Here is a 24,510-nt window from a genome sequence, read left to right as displayed (position 1 = left end):
CCCGCTTGCCCCGTATTTTCAGCAGCGGCGGCGGTGGCGGCGGATTCCGGTGTGGAGCCGGCGGCGGGATGCAAGGTGGGCGTGAGGGCGATGCGCGGAGGGACGGCGGGATGGGGGCATGGATGCGTGGATGCTTGGTACCCGGCGCGCTGCCCCGTCCCTGCGCACCGTCCTGAGCCATGATGGTTGATTCTTTCTTTCTTCTTTTTTTTTTTTTTTTTTTTTTTTTTTTTTTTTTTTTCCAATAATTATTTTCCGCACCGCACCCCCGGCGGCCGCTGGGCGGGGGCTGCGCCAGCGCAGCGCCGGGAGCAGCGCCGGCCGCATCCCGCCCGCTGCTCGGGGGATGCGGCTCTTTGTGCCCGGGGGCAGCGGGAGGTTCCCGGGAGGGCGAGGGCATGGATCCCGGCGGGGCTGGGTCTCCCCGGGCCGGGGTGCCCCGGCTGCGGAGCGGGGTCCCCGCCGCCCGTCCCGGCGCCGCCGGGAACTTGGCGAGCGCGGAGTTGGCGCTGCGGTGCCCCCGGTTGGGAAATCGAGGTTTGCGTGTGTTGAACTGCGGAAAGTGAATGGGAATCGGCCGGGGGGTGTTGTCAGATCCCAGAGGAAAAGCCGGGGTTCTTCCCATAAGTTATTTCTGGGGATTTGCCAAATGCGAAGTACCTCCCCTTGGGTTAATGGGAAATCGATGTGGTTAGGTGCGGTTATCTGAACATACTTTGGTTTGAGTTTAAAATAACGAATATGAAGTTAAATACTCTCTATTTTTATCTTGCCTAGTAAATCTGTTATACGTTTCATGGACGAATTTAGCTGTGTTATTTTGCAACATATCTCCTTTCTTTTTCATGATCTGTTTTATAATCAACAGTATTTATTATATTTCTTCTGTATATTTAACATCTTATGAAAACCACATCCACGTTTTTAAGTTCTGAGTTCCCTGGTGGTTTTCGTGGCAAAAGTTATTTCTGATGGAGATATGTTTCAGACAGAGAAATCTGCTGCCAGATTTTGCAACTTTTTTTCTCTGTGGCATTTTTCTCTGCATAGGGCTGCAGTTAGGACTGGGTTCTGTGATTTCTGTGCCCTTTAGTAGTCAGCTGGGAATTTAAATACTCTCTGAGCATCCCCAGCTGGAGATGGTACTGGTACTGGAGGCTGTAGTATATTTGTACAACCATTTCTGTGATGTGTGAAAACTGGAGATTTTGGATCGAAATAATTGATTATGGCCAATCAGAAATCAGTGCTTGACTGATTCTTTCAAATAAAATTGCTGTTGAACCTTTAAGGAGGCTTATATAGAATTTGGGTTGAAATCGATGGTTCTGTCCGTGTAGTCAGTGAGATTTACACCTGCATGTGTGGTTAACCCCTTCCTGTGCAGAAGGATGCTTGTGCGGCCAGCTCTGTTGCTAGGCCTAAAAACTTAATTTTTTTTGTTGCTAGCCTGAAGCTGTGAGAATCAATACAGGTTTTTGCATGGAGTGATGGAAGAATTTCAGTCTGGCCCTGCTCTGGGGTGTGGGAAGCGGTCAGAGGAGCTGCCCTGCCCCAGGCTCGTGTGTCCTCACCTCCTACCCGAGCACCTCTGGGTGCACAAACATCCTGACTGCCAGCAGGCACCGTGACAGGGCATCCTTTTGGGAAAAATGATGATGAACAGGAACAGCACTTGTTGCACCACTGGTGATTTGTCGTCTCCCAGGGAAAAAAAAAAACTGTGCACCTGTAGTTCTTTGATCACCTACCCGAACCGTCTGAAATGAGCGACACCCAGGGAGTTTCACTTGAATTTATCAGCGTGTTATAATGAGGTGATTGTGATTCCTCGAGTAGGTGACAAGTTCAGAGAGTTATATACAAATTGTTATTATTATGATGATGAAATAAATGCTGTTTATACAAGTGATCTGTGCTTTTAAAATGAAAGCAGCTACAGTTCAGCAACTGCTGTTTGAAAGTAGAACTACCCATGTGTACATTTTATGGCACTTTGATTTTGTTACATAATGGCATGCATAATTTTCATGCATTATATAAACTTCTTTCAGAACATCCTGAGAAAACAGACAAAATAAGGTCTATGTCTGTTTGATACCTGGTGAGGCTTTTTGAGCCTGAGTAGCAAATTCTGGTTTCTAATAGTGTGTAAACAAACTGCAGCCAGGCTGGCAGGCGTTGCCTGCTTGTGGTGGTGAGAGAAATATGAAAGATGATGTGAGCACTGCAGAACTGAATTACCCTCCACGCCTCCTGCCTGTTTTCTCACCCAGGAAGGTGAGGGGGAGCAGATGAAGGCTTTCCTTTCCCTTTGGCACAGTACTGGATTGCTTCTCTGGTACCTGGTAGAGATCCTGTGACCCCCATGGAGCTGCAAGAAAACCTTTTTGTTTCTTACTCTAAATGTTGCTAAGTGTAGACTTTATATCTAAAGGAGATACATGTTACTAAAATATATATTTTCCAAGTATGAATAGATAATAAACTCTTAATAAATTAAAAAAGGGTCAGGTTAGAGAAAGTGAAACCCTGTTAGTTGTTTTTTGGGGGTTATATTTTTTCCTAATTGTATAGATTTGGTAAACATAGATTACTGGAGGTTTGGCACCAATAATATGGATAAACCACTCATTCATTACAAAACAGTCTCTGAACTTCTTGTTTTACCTACTTGTGGGTCTGAAGCAATCAAAGTTTTAGCAGGTGCTGCTTAGTTGTTCTGTAGCTGGTTTTTGTTTGCTTTTTTCCTTCTATCATGACCCTGATGGATGGAGAGAGAACATTCCCTTGGTGAAATATGAGGGATTATTGAGTCTTCATGGTGGCAGTTTTTGTCTTATAGTGATGTGACTTATGGTAGCACTTTTCCCTGATAGCAGCAATGTTTATTTCAGAAGTATAATTTTCATATTTAAACACATGCAGCGCTAGATTGGAAAACTTTTAATGACAATTGCATGGCATGTTTGTTTGTAAATGGTTATGTTGAATGACGGGAGAAAAATTAATTTGTACTTTTTAAAGATCTGTGATTTTTATATCTGTTATTTAACAGAGCTGTAATGTTATCACTGAGTGCTGCCAGTTGGGTATAAAGTGCAATGTGTAACATTTCCTGGTAGCAGAGTTGCTCTAAGTGGAGAAATAATTTAAGCGGTACAAGGAATTTTATAGCCCTCTTGTCACAATTAACTGTTTTGATGAAATATGAATTTACACAACATCTGCCTGCCGGGACCGCCGTTCCCATCGGAGCTTGCTCGCTTCCCACGGCAGCAGCATCCTGCCGGGAGCCTGGCAGGGCAGGATGGGCTGAGCCTGCCTGCTGGGCAGGGAAGCAGGGCAGGGTAGGCTTCACTTGCTGCATCTCCCTGGGAAGTTTGGGCAGGAAATGCTGCTGCTGGCTGGGAGCGCAGCCTTTCGGTTTCGCTTTAGCTTCGGCAGGGGCCTGGCGAGGTCCCTGCCCTGCAGTGCTGCTCATCCCCCCGATTCCTGGGCTTGTGTGTAGGCAAAAAACATGGAGTGTGTGTGTGTGTGTGGGGCCTGTTGGTGGGGTGTGGTTTGGGGTCTGGCACACAGTATTGGAATGGATTTTGGAGGGAACAGCACTCTCTATCCTGAAACTGCAGATGAGGACTTGCAGTGAGATGGGGAGTGCAGCTGGACCTTGCAGTGTCAAAGCCATGGGCTGTCCCTCGAGACCCTTTTGCTCTGCATCCCTGTAGTGGTCACTCTCTTACCATTTTATGTGGTTACTCCTATCAAATCTGTCTCTTCATAGACCACTGTGTCTTTTACTGTTTGATTTTCCTGCACTGTGGGGTGGAGGGTGCCTCTTGCCACTGCTGGCAAAGCTCAGAAATGGTCATTAATGTCTAAGTGCTAAAATTTTTGTGTGCATCCTAGGAAAGGCAAGTTCACGGGAGGGTAAAGTCGCTTCAGGAACAATGATGCTCCTGCTTGGTAAGGGCTGGCTTGGTAGGAGACATCAGGATGTGCTTTTGGAAAGATGCAGTTCCCATCATGGGTCAGCTTAGGGCACAACAAAAAATGGGCACAATGAGGAGAGACTGTGGAAAAATGTTAAAAATAATTCTGTACCACTTCTCCCACTTTACATACATGGCCTATATTGACTAGTAACCATTCCAGGCTGCTGCTGTCCCTCAGGAAAGAAACTGTGCAAAGGAAAGGTCTCAGCCTGGCACAGCAGGATGGGCAACATTCAGTACACAGACATTGTTCTGAAACATTAACACTAAGTGCTGTTGGCACAACATCCTGCAAATTTCAAGGCACCATATTAAGAAATAAGTACTCAAACTAGAGGTTGTACAACTTGGAGAGTCTGGTGTGTTTGTTCTCTTGGGCTGTGTAAGAGATCTCAGTGCTTGCTGCTATTTTTGCTGTCATTCAGGGCAAAATAATTGAGGTCGCTCATCAAGCAAGCTGTGGTGTTGTGAAGACAGCAGCAGACTGTGCTGTGTGCTACCTTTGCATCCACGTTTTAGGAGATGAAGTAAAAATAGTTCCAAGTGTCATATCTTGGTGAAACCATCCAGCAAAACATCCTGATTCTTGTACAGATATTTAGTTCAGCCTTCTTCTGCTGCTGCTGCTACCTGAGTCTTTGCTTCTAATTGATCTCTTAATCGATAATTGCAAATTATTACAATTGCTCGGTCAGAGTGAATAATTATGTGTAACAGGTTGCTGTTATAGTGGAGATCAATCATGTTACCTTAGAGCTAGTTTAATGTGCTGAAGGAAAGAGCCCAGACTAGTTAATTGTCTCTTCTTTGGGTTATCCTTCTATGAAATGGGGATAATCATCATTATAAAAGGTGCTTTAGGACTCACTAAATATTTTTGAAGCACTTAGGAATCGTAGTTAAAAAAATAATTGCCTAGTAAATTGTCTACTTAATAAAATGTAAAAATAAAAGATGTAGAATATATTAGGCTTCATAATAATTTAAATAGATGCATGTAGTTTATTTACCTTCTCAATGAGAGCTAACAACAACTGAAAGCAAATAGGTCTTTAGGAGAACTATATTGGCAAAATGAGATTATTTAAATTAAGGTTTCCAGTTCAGTAGCTTAAATTACTTTTACATTTATGATTTAGGCTCTGATTTAAATCATACTTTGTACTGTTAGTGTTTAAAATTTGTCATCAACATTGAAGCTGTGAACACAAAAGACGTTTTTGGCAAGACTTGCAGAATGCAATGTCAATATATTTCTCTGGAATACTAAAAATTTAGAAAACAAAAACTTTCCCTTGACACTTACGACTTTTGATATATGGGGGAAAAAAAAGCCTGAAAAGATAAGCTGCAAATGGTTGTTTTTAGTCAGCAAACCAATGGGTGGCTGTTCCAATGGCCTGGAAGGGGCCAAGGGCTGAGTGGAGGTACTGCAGGCACGTGGCTCTGTGGTCACTGGTCTTTTTAGAAGGGAAGGAATATTTATAAAGACTTTCTTAAATAAATAACATCAATCTCTTCATCAAATATGAAGAGACTGGTAATGTTTGCTGTTGTTTTTGTTGATTTAGAGAAGTACCAGGAAAAATTGTTTTGCATTACCAGCAGAAATACTGCCGAGTGGAAAGGACTTCCTAGAGCTTTTTATTCATTTATTGTTCGGCTGAGCAATTAGAGGAACAAAATCTCTTTACATCTTTTTTACACTTGACAGATTGGCGTTTTTGTTTCTCTCTGTGTAAAAAACCCCAAACAACCAACAAGCTGAGATTTTCTTCAGCAAGGAAGGAAGTTTAGACCAGAAGTTTCCAGAATTTGTGACTCTTGTTCTTGAGTTACCACAGCTGGGAATATGAAGGGGAAGGTGTGGGCTTCATGTGAAAGTTGCAGGTAGCCTTGTAAGCTGTTGAAGGCTGTAAATCCTCAAAAACCACCTCTGGCTCCCAGCAGTTTTCCAGGGATCCTGGTGCAGCCAGGGTGAATGTGGTCCCAGGGGTGGGGAGCCATAGGTGATGCTCAGGTGAGTGCACTGGGAACATGGTGCACTTGCCTCTCTTGCTTGATCTCTTTTGGGTGGTCAGAGGGGGTGGATAAACTGCTCACTCTTTTCACAGGACCCATGTATGCTCAAGGTTTTTTCAAAATTAAATGCCTGTGAAGTCAGGAGCAGAAGTAAATCCATGCTCTGGGCATGGACTCACTAGCCCTTTGCTTGCCTTTAGGAAATGTTGTAAACAGGGATCTGATTTGCATTCGTTAGGAAATGGTAATTTCAGCTTTAAATAATGATGCTTTAAATTGTGATTTGCATTTGTATCTTTTAGGAGTAAATACCAGATTGCACATGTAGTTTCATACCTTCCTTTTTCATTCTTCCTTAGAATATCTTGGGATAGAGTAGCCTCTGAGTTGTTACTGTGGCTTATTGGCACCACAAAAATTTTGAAATCCAAATTCAATAATCATATTTCCTACCCTCTCAAAAAAAAAAAAAAAAAAAGAAAGAAATTATTTGCTGAATTGTTCAAAAATGTTGTTTGGCTCATTTTGTGTATACCCACTTAAGTGACCAGAATGTCAATGGAGGCTTTGTTTAAATGTTTTTCTTTATTTTTTTTCTTCCAATCCCACCCACACATACACCTGTTCATCTAAGTCTTTTGGGCCAGATATCAGTTTATTTGGTTGGGCTTTATGGCTTTTTTTTTTCTTCCTCCTGCTTCATTCAGTTAACTGCTTGCTGTCAGTTCTGGCACATCCCCTTGTTTTCTGTAAGTTGCCCATGGAAAAAAGGCTGGTTTCCAAAGGCAAAGAGGTAATCTGGCTGGGAGTTGGATTAACTGTTGCAGTAGCTCATGATAAACATCTGTTGCAATAGTCCCAGATGAGAACATTGCTTTCAAAACTATTTACTGCACATTTTGAACTGTTCACTTTACTTGGAGTTTTATTTTTTCGCCCTCCAATTACTAAATTCTTTAGAAAGGACATAAATCCATATAGTTCTTCTCAGAGACTGTGTTTATTTTACGATACAGACAAGGAAATGGGGTTTTCCAGTTACTGTTCATGTGCTGGAGCCCCTGAATATTTCTGACTGGAGCCCAGAAGTGTGTGCATTCCTTAATAAAATGCAAGTGCAGATCAGGCCCCTGGGAGTGCTGCTGTGTGTGTCCGTGCTCTCCCTGGGCTGGAGTCCTCTGGATGTTTTCCTTCTGCTCTGAATTTGGCAAGATAAGGCTGGTGGGGAGTGGAGTTTTACTTGGATCTGAAACCCAAGGGTGGGTATGTGGTTGGAAGAGTTTGGCCAACTGGGCTTGGGACTTTGCCATTGAGGAAACCTTCTGCTGTTTGTTTGGAATAGTTTTAAAAATTTGTTTGTTTGTTTTATACATTTTTTAAAAACAAGTTTTTAATTCTAGATTGAATGGATGAAATAATGACAGTTTCTCCTGCAGCTGGTTTTTGAAGTTAGGTCTGCCAGCAGCCACTGACTGCTGTAGCTGAGGATCAGCAAGCAAACAAAGCAAGCCTTGGTAGGTTTTCCCAAAACATCAACAACCTTCTCCCCCACCCCACCCAAACCACAAAACCAAACCATTCTTGGTGTCTCTGGGAAAATAACATTGGAAAACAGTATGGAATACCTCAAATGGCGAGTGTTTTCCAACAAATCGTTTTTCTTTCTTATGTTAATAAGGATGATGCTCTTAACATAATCGTGTTCAAAGTAGTTTCACTCGTATTTCTCAGAAGCTGAAAAGTACTTTGTGCTGAATTTCATATCTAAGTGTTTCCTACCACAATCAAAGAAATCATCTGGTACTTTACATATGGGTTAATTTTTACCAGAATTAACTGTCTTTGCATAACAGTCTAACAGACATGGACAAGGAAAGGGAATTTCCAAAGACCAAAGTTACTTGTGGCAAAATACAGGAGTCTGTAACTTTATTTCTTGCTGATTTTCTTAGGTCTGGCAGAACCCATGTTGTTTTAGCAATAAATCTGTAAGAATAGCTGTTCTGATTCAGAGCAAGCACTTACAATTCAATATCCTGTCTCTGATGGTGATCAGCAGGTATCTAGGGAAGCATACCAGAACAGTGATAAAGTGATGGAATCTAAGGTGAGATTTCTTAGTTTACCAGTTTTATGGTGGCATCAGGATTTTCAGAATCTGCTCCCTAATCATTATGCTGAAATGACAGGTATGAGACACTTAACAGCCTCAGCTTTCTCTTAAAGACTCTGCTAGTGATAGGATGATGGAAAAAAACTTGAAAAGTAATGGATAGTATGTAAAAGAGAGAGAAATAATGGGATGGGCTGGGAAAAGGAAAAAAAAAAAAGGGACTATAGTTACTGCATAGTGTAAAGAAATGGCAGAAAAAGGTTGGCTTGTTACCCAAGGTGTGAGACCCTCCTGCACTGGAGTCACAAAGACCTTGCCCTGGTGGGCTCAGCCATCCCCTGCATCACATCATTTGGGCATGGGGGAGAGAAAGGCAAAACCAGGACATGGAGAAATAATTGGCCTGAGCCTGGTTCAAGGTAAGAAAGACAGTAGAGGGCAGACAAATTAAGTGTGGGAGAAGAAACACATGGGAAAGGGGAGCATGATGATGGGAGTGTCCAAGAAACCTGTAGAAACTGAATTATTCTTTGTCTGTAAGTATCTGTCCATTCAAATTGATGAATAAGAAATGTTGTCTGTGTAGAAAATTTGTTTTGCAGGTTTGTACTGACACCCTTGGAGCATTGCTGTATTTTTCCCAGGCTTCAAGACACCCAGGTTTTATTTTTAGTGCTGTGAACCTGTTCCAGCTTGCTGCAGTCATTACTACTAAGACCATCTAAATAGCAACTGAAGAAAGCTATTAAAGCAATGTAAATAGTAATAAATTATTTTGGCCTTGTGTGGATTAAAAGGTACACTTAGGATGGACTTGGTTTTGGGTCAGGTTTTTTTAATGCTCTAGAGCAAAAGCGTGACAAGGCTTACTTACATCACTGGTGTGCAGAGGTGATGCTGCTGTACTTTAAATAAAATACATGAGGGCGTTGTGACTGGGATATTCACTGGAACAGTCACTTAAAAGTAGATTTTTAAGGGAAGCTTTTACAAAGGTGTGTGGAAAACTGTTATTGACTATCTAAAGCAAATTCAAGAATACTATCCAGAAGGTGTTGCAGTGGGTGAGGAAGTGTTAAAGCAAACTGCTCACCAAAATAAGTCATGCTGCAAGCTAGGATCAAACCTGACAAATCCAGTGTTTATTGTATGTGTCAGGATGAAGAGGAGAGGATGCATTTGAGTACAAAAGGGCAAAACCCATCCTGAATTTAAGGACAGTTTACATAATCCTGTGAGCAAGAAGGGGAGTTGGTACAACCAGCTTGGTGGTACCTTACAGAAGGGACTGCTTCATCTGTGGGTAGAGACCAGGCAAAGGAGATTCATCAGCTCACTGACAAGGTGGGTACAAGATTAAAAAAAAACCCCATACTGGTCTTTAAGTTGATGTTTTCATAATTAAATAAATAATTAAAATGCTTAATAATTAAATAAATTAATAATACTGCTAGTATTGTATGTGTATGATATTAGAATAAAGTTTCCCATAATTAAGAGAGTGCAGGAGCAGCTTCACCAGTATGGGAACGGGAGGAACTATGACTCTGTGTTTCAGGATTCAGCTTCATTTACCTTTTTAAGAGGATTGTAGGAAATGGATCTTTTCTCAGTTCCCAAGAACTGAAAAAGCTTTTCCCAGCCTGGCATTCTCAAATCCATGGAGCCTGGAGTCTGGGGCTGGTTTTCTCCAATATCTGCCGTGGAAGATGTTTGATTTGCAGCCTGTTACTGTTGCAGCTGTGGACAGGGGAACTGCAGGAGTGAACTGTGCTTTTTCTTTTTCCCAGAGAATTTCACCTTTTCCATGATTATCCATGCTCCTGAAGAACCTGAGTATTCATTTGCTTTCTGTTAGCAGATAATTTTAAATGCAACTTCCACAGTTACTACTCTCAGTAGGAAAATACAAGCTCTGACAAGGCATATATAAAATAAAATTTTCCAAAATCTAATAATCTGGGCTATGCTTGTTACCCTTACTATGCAGCTTTTTATTAAAAGGTTTATAAAGGTAGCATGTCAACACTGACTTTTCCCTCCCACTGCAGCAATGTTTCTTGTGTGTTTTAGATGCTGTATAACCACCTTAGAATAAACAAACATTCTCCAACATCAACCTGGATGCATTTTTACAGCACACTCAGGAATTTTTTATGGATAGTTTTGTATTTTCTCTTCTGTTACATACCTCCAGGTGTGCCTACCAAATCCTTTCTAAGCATTCCTGTGATTTCATTGGCACGCACGATTAGATGTCTCTGTTATATACTGAACATAAAAGAGAATTTACTCTTGAATTTCAGCCTTCACTTAAAAATGTTTGGTTTTCCTATATCCTGACAGGACTGACTTGACTTTCAAAAGGAGATTGCTCACAATCAGGGAGGAATCTGATGGCATATTTGCACATCAGTTTACAGTGACTTTTTTACACTTAGATTTTATTTAACTTGTATAATTCTGTTGTGGTTTTTTTAGTAAACAGAAGTAGCCCTACAATTCTGTTTCACAAATGCCTCATTATGCTGGGCTGTTAATAGTTCTGTTAGTATTGTTAAAGTATTAACAGAAGAATAATAATTGCTCTGCTGTAATTGTATTGAGGCTAAAAAAGCATTCTCATAGAATATTAATGAGAGCCTTTTTCGAGGTATGAATTACTGTTCTTAGGACAGAAAATAAAAATAAAAGTACCATCCTGGAAGAACATAATAATAAAAATCAATAAGGCTTCAATTTAGTCTTGAGCTCCCTTGCTCCTCCTCTCCTGACCCCGTTTGTGCTTCCTGTGGGTCCCAGGATCTGCTCTGCACCAAACGTGCTCCGGTACCGCAGCACCACAGGGGGCTGGGAGACTTTTAACAATGAATTTTCTTTTTTTTTTTTTTTCCTGTTTATCTCAGCTTTAAATTACTTGAACCTTATTTAGTCTTAAAAACTGTGACTGTGGAGCTAATATTTTATGCGGCATTGAGAGGAACTGGAAGTGCTTTTCATTGCTATGCAAAATGCAGCTGGGGAATAGTGCAGAATTAACGACAGGGAGTTGTGCTCTTGAGAGTGTGAGCAGTAGTTTATTTTCATTTCTGTCATTAAATATCTTATTACCATCTATTTGTTTTTTCTTTCCTCTCCCATGCAGTGGAAAAAAAAAAAAAAAAAAAAAAAGGGTGATTACTAGAAGGTAGGAATTGTACAAATGCTGGAAAATACCTTAAATCAGTGACCTTCAGTTGACCTCCACCACTGCTGGTGTGAGCCCAGCCTGGTATTTTTTTTCATAGCTAAGTTAATACCTCTGCCATCTTTTTCCTTTTATCAAATCTTACTCACTTTTGTATATCAAGTTTCTGATTTGTAAGCAAAATCCAAATATAGGAATAATTAAAAGAATGATCTCTTGTAAATCTGAAGAGAGTGCATCAAGGCATAATGAAGCACATGTGTTTCCTGGGACTTGCTTGACCATTAAAAATTCGCAGTTTATGATGGATAATAGAATTTTCTGACTGTTTTTGGTAGCAGTTATTTGTAAGTAGGCAAATGAGCTACGTACGTTGCAACACTTGGCTTTCTCCAGACCCGTTGACCTGAATGAAAAAGACAGTGCAAACTTCAGTTTATTGTTTGTTTTCTGAGATTTGAAAGGGGCTTCAATTTATATTCTAAAGCATGTAATTTCTTTTTTTCAGTCTCGTGTACCAGCTCCTTGTCATCCTTCATTCTCCCTCGTCTGACATCAGTTTCTCTCTTGTCCATTTAAAACTGAAACTTGAAAAACTGCAGTTTTATACTTTATATTATTCTTCTACCCCGGAGCTGTTTTTAGTGTCTTTATTGCAAGTAGACAGATGGTGATATTTGGTTTCCTGTCAGTTTTAATGAATATAGATAGGAGTGATAAGAACATTTGCTTCGTTTAGCAAACTTCCTTTTCTGGCTTTTAATTAATGAAGTGCTCACTGGTGTGCCGCTGCTTTTGTATGTGCTACAGTAAAATCTTTTATACAACTCAACTCGTAGTGTCGGATAATGATAAAAAGAGGATGAAAATAACTTTTTTTCTCTCAAGATCCTTTAAAGTTTACTTACCCAGGCTTGGAACACTGCAGACATCAGCCATGGAACTGCTCGGATGAGCTGCCGTAGCAGCATCCTTTGTTGTTGCATATTTTGGTAATATTTTGTTTTTATACCAAGAACCCAAAGGAAGTGGTCTGTGTTTGGTGTTCGCTTAACCTTGGGTGAGGTTCAGCTCAGCTTTGGAGCAATTTGCTTCTCATGCAATTTCTTGAATAGAATAAGATACAGAGCAGAAATTTGGTAAAATGAAAAACAAAAAACAAAAAAACCTTAGCTTTTCAACTTTTTTTTTCCCCCTGCAACTTGTCCTGCGAAGATACAGAGCAGAAATTTGGTAAAATGAAAAAAAAAAAAAAACCAAAAACCCTTGGCTTTTCAACTTTTTTTCCCCCCCTGCAATTTGTCCTGCATTGGAGAGAACCAAAACATTAATCGTTAACATTGATTTTTCTTTTTTTTTCAAATAGTTTGATTTCTGTGTTAGCTTAGCACAGGTATTATTTTAGATTCTTGTAAACTATTTTAGAGTCCATTATTTTTAAGATCTTTCTCCAGTGTTTAAGAGGTTTTCCTTTCTTTTTGTGTATAGTGAGGTTTTAATACTGAGGCAGGATCAGTCCTTGTAGGCAAAGTTGTTTAAATAATTTCTGCTTTTCCATAACAGTTTGAGTTTTTTAATGGTAAAAGTAACCATGTCTGTGTGTGTAAAACATTGCAGTGGGTAAAGTCTGAATCCTGGCTGTGGATTTAAAATCTCTGCTTTAGCTTTGTAGCTCTAACAGTTCAATATCTCACTAGATGGAGAGGAGTGGAGTGAAGGACCAGAAGGTGATGTTTGGGAACAATATTTTCTGAAGCATCTGACTGTTCCTAATTCTGAAGACACTGTAGTGTCTTAATATTCCTGTTTCCTGAGTTAAAAAATGGACTAGATTTTGTACTTTTTTTGGGACTTTTGTTTTGCTGTAGCCTTATAAGGGTAGGATTTGGTTCCCTGGTGGCAAATCTGTTCGAGGAAAAAAAACTTGGTTTATTTTAGCGAAGCTGTTTTAAAATACTCCAACAAGCCTGGCAGGAGGCAGAAATAGTTGTTATTTCATATTATTTCTTAGGTCTTTCTGAAAACGTCACAAAGTGCAAACCCCGTTCCTATGGAAAACTCTTCTCCCAGTGGAAGATACTTCCATTTTAAATGAGTTAAAACCAAACAAATTGTTTTCTCTGATGCATTTGGCGAAGGCAAATCATCAGGTGTGTGTATAATTTATTGCATGGATGGTATCACCTCTGCAGACAAACAGTGACTGAGGCTTCCTTCCTTCCCAAAGGTCACAAGTAAGGACACAAACCCATGAAAGGACGTCTCGAGAGCAGCTCATGTTTAAATAACTCCTCACTTTCTGTGCTTGTGTTCCCTGTTGGTGGGTTTGCAGTTCTGGTGGCTGTGTTGGTTTGTGATGGGTGATGAGGAGGGACATGGGAGCCATTCCAGGGGGGACAGGGATCTTTGTGCTCCAGAACCTGGAGGACAGCTCACCTTCTGTGGGAACAACCCAGGCATGCTCATCCATTCTGTTTTTACCATGGGGGTCCTTTCTTCTAAACCAGAAATTAGCCCTGCTCCAGACAGCAGTGCCCAGCACCAGGGCCAGTTTTAAGCTGTTTTCTATGCAGAAGTAAATGTAAGCAAAATCGCATGGTGGTGCCTCCTAATGTGTAGGCAAGAACATTTTAACATTGTTAGTTGCAATATTAAGGTTGTGCTTTCATCTCTTTCTGGTTCATTGCCATCCTTCAGGAAACAGAACTGCGTGTCTTCTCTCTTACAATAAAAGAATGCTTTCTGATGCCTCTAAGCTGGTGTTCCTCGCTGTATTTGACATAGGTATTTGTGAATTTTATATGAAATCCACGCTTGAATTAATGGGAAAAATACACACATTTAATTCAGACTGAATAAAACCTTCTCCCTCTGGAAAGAGCCCATAGTTTGTATGTGTGGGGTTTATTTTTTCTTTAGCATTTGCTTCTTATTCTCCGAATAATTGTAGTTGCATGTTCTCCTTTTCAATATTTGCCAAAACCTCCAGCAGTTCTTATTCTCTCATATCTCGTTCAGTCATGAGCCAGAAGGAAAGAAAGTCATCTGGAAAAGAAAACCCACAGGGCTTCATTCCCTTCCCACGCCCCATCATTTTCTCTCCACATATTTGAAGATGTGAAGCAATTTAGATCAGCGTTCTCCATCGTTCCTTTTTCCTAACCCAATTCCTCTTCTTGCAGAGAGAAACAAAAGGAAGATACAGAAGAGAAGTTGAAGAAGAAAGGAAAGACAGAGGAAAAAATAGTGGAGAAAATCAGAACAGAGTTGGCTTTTCTAAAAGGAGTTGTCCAGGAAGCAAAATGAGCAGTTTCCCTCCTTTTTTTTTTTTTTCCTGTTTTTAGCCCATCCCAGATACTGCAATTCTGAGATAAGTGGGTCAGGCAAAAGGGCATAATTAATAGTGAATTCACAGTTGCTGTGGGTACAGGAGAGCATAGTGGGAAGAATGGATTCAAGGAAATGTTGGCAGGCTCTCAGTGGAAAGCTCCCAGCTGAGCCCCAGGTTGCCATGCCCATCTTCTGCCGTAAGATTTTGGGCTGTGCCAGCCAGGTGGGAGCTGGATCAGAGTGGGAATGGAGCAGATGGATGCTCTACTGGATGCTGTAGTGGATGAAGGGCAGCACATCTTAAGTACACTGAATTTAATATGGGACAGGATGTATTTGTGAGAGCAGCTGGGGAAAGGATGGATCAGTGATATGAAAAGCATTGTGGGGAAACAAAGAGCTAAGAGCAAAGAGCTAAGAGCTGACCAGGGGGCATAATGGGACATAATTATTTTCTGTCAGATATTCTGAGTTTATTACTAAGGAATGTTTCTTGTTTCCCACATGCACCTCCAGTTTCTGTTACATTGCAGTGCTTTGTTTCCTCTGGTTGGTGATCACGTAGCATCAGGGAGGCTTGTGTGGGATGTGCTGCACATGGTCCAAGCATTCTGTGCATTTCTGCTGAGAGATTAACTTGATCTTAACACCTGGAGATAAGGAGATAGCACATGCAGCAAGTTACAGTTTGAAGGTGCTACTGCAGAGAAACTTCTTCAAAGAGATGTAGTGGCATTGCTGTCATGGAAGATGGAAGGACAAACCACTGGCACTGTTCAAATCTGCTTTCTGCAAAGTTTAATTTTATTTGCTTTTCTTTTCTTGATGGAGCTAAGTTGCTGTGCCCTGGTCAGGGGATGGTGCTATGTTTTTGGATGCTCATAAAGCCCTTATGGGTCTTTCTGAATTCTGGTGCCCCATCTGCTCTTGGAGATGTGGAACTCCTTGGATTAATATTCCCAAAAGTCTCTGTGCTTGGATTACACGTGCCAAACGTCACCTGCTTGTGCTGTCACCTGAGCCTGCAAGAAAAGCTTTGTCTCTTGTTGAGGAGGAAATGCCTGATGAGGAGCTTTTTACATCCCTGTGACACATTCAACTCAGCCACTCTGGAAGTTTAGTTGGTGGGAGCAGAGTGTCCTGGTTGCTCATAAAGATGCTCATCATCCAGCTGTGGCCTTTCCTGGCCAGCTGTTGGGAGATCACTGACCTGCATCCCTTGCTGGATGGGTTGTTTTGAGGTTGGACACTGTGCTTGCAGAAGAAAGGCAATGCATGGGATGGGGGGGAGTGCAACACCTTGGGAAGATGATCTTATTTTTTTGCCTCCAGAAAAATAGTAAATTTATGCTTTTAGATCTGGAAAAGTGCTTGTGGGTACCAACATGTTGCAGAATAGTTGGCTATGTACATCTTGTGTTTTCAGCTCTTGAATGCAGAGGATGAAGCAGAAGCATCTGAGGGGCTGGGTTTTTATTTTGGATCAAGTCTGTGTTTCAGATTTTAGGACATATATAGGGATCTGAACTTTGTGATGTTGAACCTTTGTCCTTTTCATGAAAATAAAAAGACTCTTCTCTCTGTGGTTCTGTCTGTGTTATTTCGGTTAAATAACTTGAGATCTTTATTCACATGATTTGAAATGTTTTGGGATTATTGCTAAAAAAATCAACCCAACTTTCTGAAGGATTTTGAAGGAAAAAAATTAATTTCTCTGAAAGCAGTAGCTCAGTCATCAGCAGGTCTGTTCTGAGAATGAGTGTGTGCAGCCCACACAGGGGCACATTTGATTGTTGCATAGACATCAGTAACTGGTATTTTTCTTCACAAAAGACCCTTTTACTTAATACTAAAGACGTATATAGTCCATTTTTTCAAAAAGAGCATCTGAAAAACTGCTTTAGAAATGTTAGTTATTATCAAACACAAACTTTGGAACATTTTAATTTTTCTAAATTATGGTATCAGTGCAAAGACAATAAATTGGAACTGAAGGATGCTTTTCAGTTTCTCTGCGCTTTAGACAAAACATTTGTGCATCTGTATCTTTTTTATGTATGTTGAAAGTGCCATATGGAGAGGTCACTCTGTATTTCAACTGGCAGATGAAATAGGCTAGAAGTAGGAAGCAACTCTAAACCAAAGGGTTTTTCAGTGAAGGAAAAGCCCCAGATTTGCTTTTGTCCTGTGGTGGACATTTATACTGTTGACTAATAATTATAATTTGTTGTATTCTAACAAAGAGACATCAGTGGGCGATTTTTTTGTCAAGGGGGAAAAAAGATGACATATGTAGGAATAATGCTGTCTATAAAAGGCAGAAGGCTTGAAGGCAAATACAGTGAGCTGGAAAATGGTGATCTGTATCCTTAGTAAACAAAATGTAGGTGAGCAACTGCAATTACACCTTTTACACACAAATGGGGAAAAAAAACCCCTTCAGTTGTATCTGAGTAGCCAAAGCCAATTAAATGCAGGGGCTTAAAGAGTGAGATGATGAAAAAAATAAGGGAAGAAAATACCAAGTATTTGGCAACAGCCGGTGGGGGGATGTTGTTATCATAAAGGCCACTGGGGAAAAGTGTAGTAGATGACTTCATGGTCATAAGAAGATGCTGTTCCTCCTCAGTTTTGTAATTTGCAGAGTAGAAGTAGTACAACTTAGATCTGTCCAAAAAGGCTCAGGAAGAATGAGGACAAATTTCTGTTGATGCTGTGCTGTGAAGCAGTGGCCTGATGGCATTGTCTGCTCAGGGTTAAAATTATAGGTGGCTCAGGTCTCCAGGGAGGATGGAGAGCAAAGTGATGGTTCTGCTTTGGTCTTAACCAAACTTAATGTTAGTTTTATCATGGAGAAACTCAGAGTGTGAGCTGTCAGCATAAGAGTGATGGAGTTTGCTCAGATCAAGGAGCAGGATCTGAACCTGGCTGGATGCTGGAGGAGGAGGGCTCATTTCTGGGAAGGAGAGGCATGTCAGAAAATAGAGTTAGGAAGTGATGGCCTTGGGAAGGTCAGAGCTGGAAAAAGCCAGAAGTGGTTAACTGTGAAGGACACGAGTTTGAGGGGGATGAGACTGTTGTAGATGCATTGGATGAGTAGGAGTTTAGCACTGACCACAGTTTGCCAAGCAGAGATGGTGAAAACTGGAATATAGGGCTGGAAATGGAAGTATTTTCTTCCTTAAAAAGGATTTCATGTTTTTAGACCTCTAATGGATTCTTGGTTTGAGAATAATTGTGGTTATTTTCTTGTTCTTTTTCTCCCTCTTGTTCCAGCCAAAAATAGAATTTTATGTAACAATCAAAGACACAAAGTTTATTTCTTGAAGGAGATGTTTAATGCTAACACATCAGGACAGTGTTTTGGTATTGTTTCTGTTCCATTCCTCCAACCAGGAGAAATCACATGAAATTTATCATTAAATCAGAGGCACAAAAGGTTTTCTCAGCAGAACGTGGTGTCAGTACTTTGACTTAGAAAGGAGTTGTGCAATTCCACGCTGTATTTTTCCTCTTGCAATCCACTTGTCACAGTATGTTGTTCCCATTATGAGCTCATGCTTCAGGAAATTGTGCCACTTTTTTTTTTAATTTAAATTTTTTTTTTATCACAGGATTTTCAAAGTGAGTATATCTGCTCCCTATAATTTCAAAGCAGAGAAAGAGACTTCCTAGGGCATGTTCTAGCCTTTCTATTTCTGTAACAAAGATCTGCAACTTGGTGGTAGAAGACAAATGATTCATTTTGTCAGGAAAATACCACTTTTCTAAGTGGTTGTCAGGGCATGTCTGAAGCAAACACAGAAAGATTAAAAGCAATCATCTTATGTAAACGTTCAGCAGGACTCCGGGAAGCAGATAAGGAATCAACAGTCAAGAAACTTAGGATGGGTCGCAATAAATATCTTATCCTGTACATTTCCATAGTGGTGTGGGCTTGTAAATTGTGGGGCCATTTGCAAGGAAATACTGAATGTTGTTTTATACCAATAAACAGATTTCTGCCTGGATTTCATTGCTTAAAGAAGTCTTGAGTAAATGTAATGTAATTTTTTTAAGCAAACCAGGTTGCAGTGAGAGGAAATATTACTTAAAACTCCAAGTGACTTCAGGAGTACTGGAACTGCCATGGAAAGTCACTCAAGATTTATCAGCAATATATTTTGATGAATAAAATATGTGTGTTGCTTTATACTTTCATCATGAATCAGGAAAACCCCTGCAAGAGGCACAGGAAGAGCAACTGTATTTTACATCTTGTCCATTGTTCCCTTTTAGTTTGGCTCTGTGCCCTTCTGGTAAAAATTTGTGTTTCTATAAATTCACATTATATACATCACATTTATATGTATATGTAAATTATATTAAGATATCAAATGCTCTTGGAATTATTCATTCTTCATGCCAAGATGTGTCCATGATAAGCTGTAGACAGTTTTTCAGATCTATTAGGAATACTTTCATGAGCCTTTCCCCCTCAGTTTTGGTGTTTTTCCAGAAAGAACCCATTGCCTCTTTTATTCATAATTTAGTGTGATTATCTGTCATTGTCCCAAAAGGATTCTGACAGAAGGCTGCCCTAGTATGAAAGGCTTTTTAGCTGGCAGTGGCAGGAGAATCCTGCTGGTCCCTCAGGCTGCAGGAGGGGAGTGAGGCACTGAATTCCCACGTGCTCACCATCTGATGGGAGCCTTTGAACCAGGATTGCCTTGGATGCAGGTCCACTCCTTGGAAATTACTGCTTGAATTTGGAAATTCTGCCTGCTCCACCTGGCCCAGTGCTAACCCTTCGTGCCCATCCAGCAGCTTCAGCATTGCTGGTGCCCTGGTCCCTTAGAAAATGTGAATTTTGAGTTTCATTTCAATGCATGGCACACTAGGTAAGAGAAAAGGAAAACTGTTACAGGCTCTTGATGGTACAATTCTGCCTTTTTTAACACCAGGGATGCACAGCTCAGGATGAGTACTGTTAAGTCAACACACTTTTTTTTTTGTTAGCTTTTTCACAGCACTGGTTTATTTTTGAGAGATGAAGATGTCAAGCCCCATAGAGGAATTCAGCATTTTTTGCCCAACTCCTCATTTCATTTTAGGTCTGTTTGAAAATCTGTTTTTGTCTTGATCCAACCAGATCTCATGATGGTCTATCAGGAGTTTGGCACCTTCTTCATCCTGTTTAATGTCAGCACTTCCCAAGTTCCTCAAGTAATCCACACTGGTTTATTTAGTCATTGTAAATGGCTTTGCATCTCTTGACTGTTCTCATCACTAGCTGTTAATAAATCTTGACCTCAGCTTGGGTTTGTTCTTCTGGTTACTTGTGTTGCAGCATCATTCCATCACTGGTGGTACTGTAGTCTCACAGCATTCCCTGAACTTCTTGACCAGCACATCCAATTCCCAAATCATTAGCAAGCAGTATTGTACAAATTGCATTTTGGAGCCCTGTTTTGAGAAGGAGGTTGGGTTGGACCAGATTATCTTGTTCTCCTTTCCAGCCAAAGTTGTTGCAAAATTTTATGCTGAGGTTTTCTCTTGATCCTTTGTTGGCTGTTTCTCCTTCCCAGGTTAAGGCTGTTCCACTGTGGATCCAAAGCCACTCTTGGTATTCAGCATTGATTAGTTTAGTAGACTGGCATTTGTTTCTTAATGTTTTCTATGCCATGTTACCAACCAGAGATCTTCTCTGGTTCATTTATCACAGACTTGACTGAAATCAAGTTTTGCCAGTGAGGTTCCTCTGCCCAGGCTCTGTAGATCTCATCCTGCATTTCCTCACCTCTGTGCCCTTTTTCAGTGGGATCCTTATGGTACCTGCATCAGAGGCTGAAGGTGGTTTCTTGGGTGATCACAGGTCTCCTCCTTGTCAGGTTTCATTTCTCCTTGGTGCTGTCAGTCCCAGGCATCCCAGCTCTTCACTTCCACAGCTCTCAGACTTGGTGTTTTTCATGCATTGCAGCAGCCCCACTGCTTTATTTCTTTGATTTGGCTGCAGCATTTTATCAGAGATGGAATTTAAATTTCAAATTTACACTTGTTCATAGAGTTTGTCTTGATAAATGTGCTTTTAGTTAGGTAAAACCCTGTTCATTGAGAAGCTGTAATTCAGGAAATCTGCAAAGATGATGGTGAGTGTTGCACTTGAAGGTGAAAATGTGACTTCTAATAAGGGTGGAGATCCCTGGAGTGATTGGAAAGCACTGTGTTGTCTACCCAGTGCTAGAATGGGGATGGAGGGAGGAGTGGCTGCTGAGGGTTTGTTAAGAACTGAGCTGGCTGCTTCCTCAGTTCTGCTGGCCGAAGATGCTGTCCCATCATTGTGCAGCAGTCTGGGGGCAGAGGATTTGCCTCTCAGGTGGGGAAATGGGTAGGGCAAAGCACATCAGGGGCTTAACAGACTGCTGAGGGGAAGGTAATGCCTCCTTCCCCTAAGTTTCTAAATCTGTTTTGTTCTTAAAAATTAATATAAGTTGACTTGGGCATCTGTTAGAATTTAGAAAGTAATAAATGCAAATGAAGAGACAGCTGCTGACAATGTCAGGTTGTTGTGTATGTCCATTTTAGTATATTATAGCAAACCAGAATCTTGTGTATTTTTATTCATATTTATTCCTAAAAATTGGATAATTGGTTGCTCTTACTTTCTTAGAAATTCTTGGTTTTGTTCAGTGAGTTACTCTTTAGATTACATACAGTTGAGTGGCTTTACTTGATAGTAAATGTAATGTCAGAGCAGTAATGCCTCCCAAGGACAGGAATAAAGCTGTGTTTTAGTTGTTACCTTATTTTTGTCAACATTTGTTTTCAGGGAGATAGAGAAATCTGTATTAGTCTTTTTCACAAAGGATATGGAAAGTCTTTTAATGGTAAATTTTAAAGGAAGATACTTAAAAAAAATTCAAGAAATTGCAGATCCTTTTACTTTTGTTGGGTGTTGTAAGCTTGACCTAGTTTTGAATATCATTGTGGCTTTAAATAAGGAAAAAAAAACAAATCAGGAAAAAAACAACAAAAATGAAAAAACAAAACAACAAAAACAAACCAAAACAAAAAAAAAACCAAAAAAAACAAAAAAAAAAAACACCCCCCACAAAAAAAAAAAAAAAAAAAAAAAAACAACCCCCCCCCCCAAAAAAAAAAAAAACAACCCAAAAGTGAAAAAAAGGAAAAAAAACCCTGCTATTGAGAATTTAATTCTGGAGACATTCCAGCATGGTGGGCTACTATTTCACATACATATTTAATAGTCTTAATTCATATTGAGGGCAAAAAGAGCATTGTTGTAATGGTACATATGACTTAGATTAAATATGGTATTTAAATGGAGCACTCTAAAGGGTATGAAAGTGTTTATAAGTTTATTTTTATTCTGACTTGTTACTAAAGCTGGTTAAGAGAGATGAAAAACATCTAATTTGCAACTGTTTTTCTTGCTATTGCCAAATATTGTCATTCCCCCTCTTCCTCCCCTTGCCTGCAGGTTTTGAAGGGAACCAAAATTAACATGCCTGTCCTTATTAATTATGCTTTCTATTTACACAGTGCAATATAGTGACAAAATGAGTTTCCTATTGTACCAATATCTTTATGTCACCACAGCTCTGGGAATATTATTGTTTCTTTCTCTTCCTCCATGGAGTCAAACCCATTTAAAATTTTTCTATTAGTAAGATGGAATCTGAGGAATAAAGATGTGAAAATATCTTTTTTGAAAATATAATTTTTTGAAGATGAGGAATCTTGCTCCTGTTTGCAGTGGCAGGAATGTGAATGGTGCATCAGGGGCCTTAGTGATCGAGGTGGATGTTCTTAAAATGATGCTTTTGCTGCAATTCAAGACCCCTGTTTTCAGTGGTACCTAGTTTAACTCTCAGGTTTAGCTTCAAAAGGTTGTGAGTAATTTTTTTGTGTGGTGTAAATTCCTTTCTGCTGATAACAACTTCTTTTTTGCCTCTACTAATAGTTTGCCATGTTTTTTAAAAAACAACAGTGTGGGTTGAAACTGTAGGAAATTGTCTGCACAGATTTATAGTACATAAATTGTCAAACTGCAGGATCTTTATAAGGGATTATTTTAAATGAGGGTAATAGTGTTGATTTAACAATCTAGGTTTCTCTATAACACTTGACTTGATACATACAACATATTTAGTAGAAAACCAGAATGATGCAAAATGAACACTCTGAAGATGAAGTGGATTAAAAATGGGCAGTTTGTACCAGAGTCCTGTAGAGAACTTTTTGTCTTAATCCTTGCTGACATTTTTATCCATGATATGGAAAAAAAGCCTGTAAAGACATCATTGATGTTTGTTGTTGAGATAAAGATGGAGATTAGTGAGGACAGGAAGTCACAGGCACAGGTAGCTCTGGATCACCTGGTTTTATGGGGTTATTTAATATATGATTTAATAAATTGGAGGATGAAGTCAGATGCACAGAAGCAAAAGCTGCATGCCATACTTGCAGTGGTGAGTCAACTCTAGATGAACATGGACTTCCAGAGCTGCTGTTGCAGAGCCATGGCCAAAATGAGGGATCACTCCCATTTCAGGGAATTGCTGCTCCAGGGGAACTGAGAGCTGGCTCCCTCCACCAGGTGGGGAAAGTTTGGAAAAGATGCACAAGGACGCTTTAAAGGCCATCTGAGTCAAAAAAGAGATACTTGCCTAATCGAAGATTAAAACAAAATTTGTCCAAGGTATGGTAAATTAGACAAATTCAAGCTAAATATGAGATGATACTGTTTAACCTCAAGAGTAATCCCTCAGTTTATCAGTGCTGAGAGGTGTGGAGAGGATGACTAACACAGCCTGGAGAAAATGGGATAAGTGTGCAGGAGTTTGGGGATAGAACCATATGATTTTTTAGCAGCAGAAAGTAAAGGTCCTGTCACCTGCAGCTCCCTGCACAAGAGCTCTCAGTGGAGGAGCATCATCCAGTGGGTTCTGTGTGGGAAGGAGTGAAAATGCTTTGGGCTGGAGTGTATGTTGTAAATAAGAAACAAGATGAAAAAGAGTGAGTGAGCTGTGCAGTGGCAAGCAGGAGAAAAGGGCTGCAGGGAGATTTTCTGTCATTTTCAGACTTTTTTTGAAGGACAACCTTAGTGCCTTAAGAAAGAAGAAGGAAGCAAAAGCCTACAAAAATCACATGGATTTTAAATACTGGCAATTCTTAGATGTGAGGATAAAACCTTACTGAGTTTCAGAATTTAACAATTTTAAAAAGTAAGCAGCCAAGGCATTTATCTTGTTTTTGTTGCCTGCTCTACCTAACTTTGGGAAGCTTCATGATTATTCCCCAAAAATCTTTAATATTCAGAAATCCCATGTAGTTTGCCTGGTCTTTTACACTGAATTGCAGCAGCTGCATCCAACCTACTGTGCCAGTGCTGGGAGTACTTAATTGTGGAAAGCTACTGAATTCAGCTGCCCAGACTTTGGGGTAAGGAAATCTTCATTACAGCATCTTCAGATGTGCAGAGTTAAGAAAACACAATGGGAACAGATGAGCAGGATTCCCACAGCCAGCCCCTCCCCGGGGTCCACAGCAGCATGGGTGGTTTGGCATGTGAGTGAGATTATTATTTTTATTATTGCTTTAAAGCTGATATTAAATCAAAGATTGTACAGGGGCTTCTGCCAACCAAAACAAAAACATTTATAATCCAAGTGGGGCCCTTCAGGGGTGCGTCAGAAATGAAAGTTTCCAAAATTATTTAAGTATACATGAAACAGCTGGAACTGCTTTGGGTTATGTTCTTGGTGTTTTGAGGTAATGCTATGAAAATCAAATACGTTTATTAGTTTCATAAGCTTTGTGCAAGAGTTTCACTAGGGCCACTTAATAAGCAGTTTACATTT

General features: G+C 40.2%; 1 protein-coding gene across 4 annotated transcripts in view; it reads left to right on the top strand.

Annotated features, from left to right (window-relative positions):
• The window catches only part of CTBP1 (C-terminal binding protein 1), a 237,330-nt gene that overhangs the window by 87,832 nt on the left and 124,988 nt on the right, over positions 1–24,510 (top strand). Inside the window, exon 1 of one of the 4 annotated variants that reach the window (XM_041469176.1) lies at positions 29–75. The exons of the other annotated variants lie outside the window; for them this stretch is intronic. Coding sequence (XP_041325110.1) covers positions 69–75 — 7 coding nt within the window. The 5' untranslated portion in view covers positions 29–68. Of the gene's footprint in view, positions 1–28; positions 76–24,510 lie in introns of those variants that run through there. 4 annotated transcript variants of the gene reach the window in all.

The sequence above is a fragment of the Pyrgilauda ruficollis genome, unplaced genomic scaffold, assembly GCF_017590135.1.
Source record: "Pyrgilauda ruficollis isolate IOZ18807 unplaced genomic scaffold, ASM1759013v1 scaffold1, whole genome shotgun sequence".
In the NCBI taxonomy this organism is placed as follows: Eukaryota; Metazoa; Chordata; class Aves; order Passeriformes; family Passeridae; genus Pyrgilauda; species Pyrgilauda ruficollis.
Note: the sequence above shows the minus strand (reverse complement) of the source record. Positions and strands in the feature narration are given on the sequence as shown.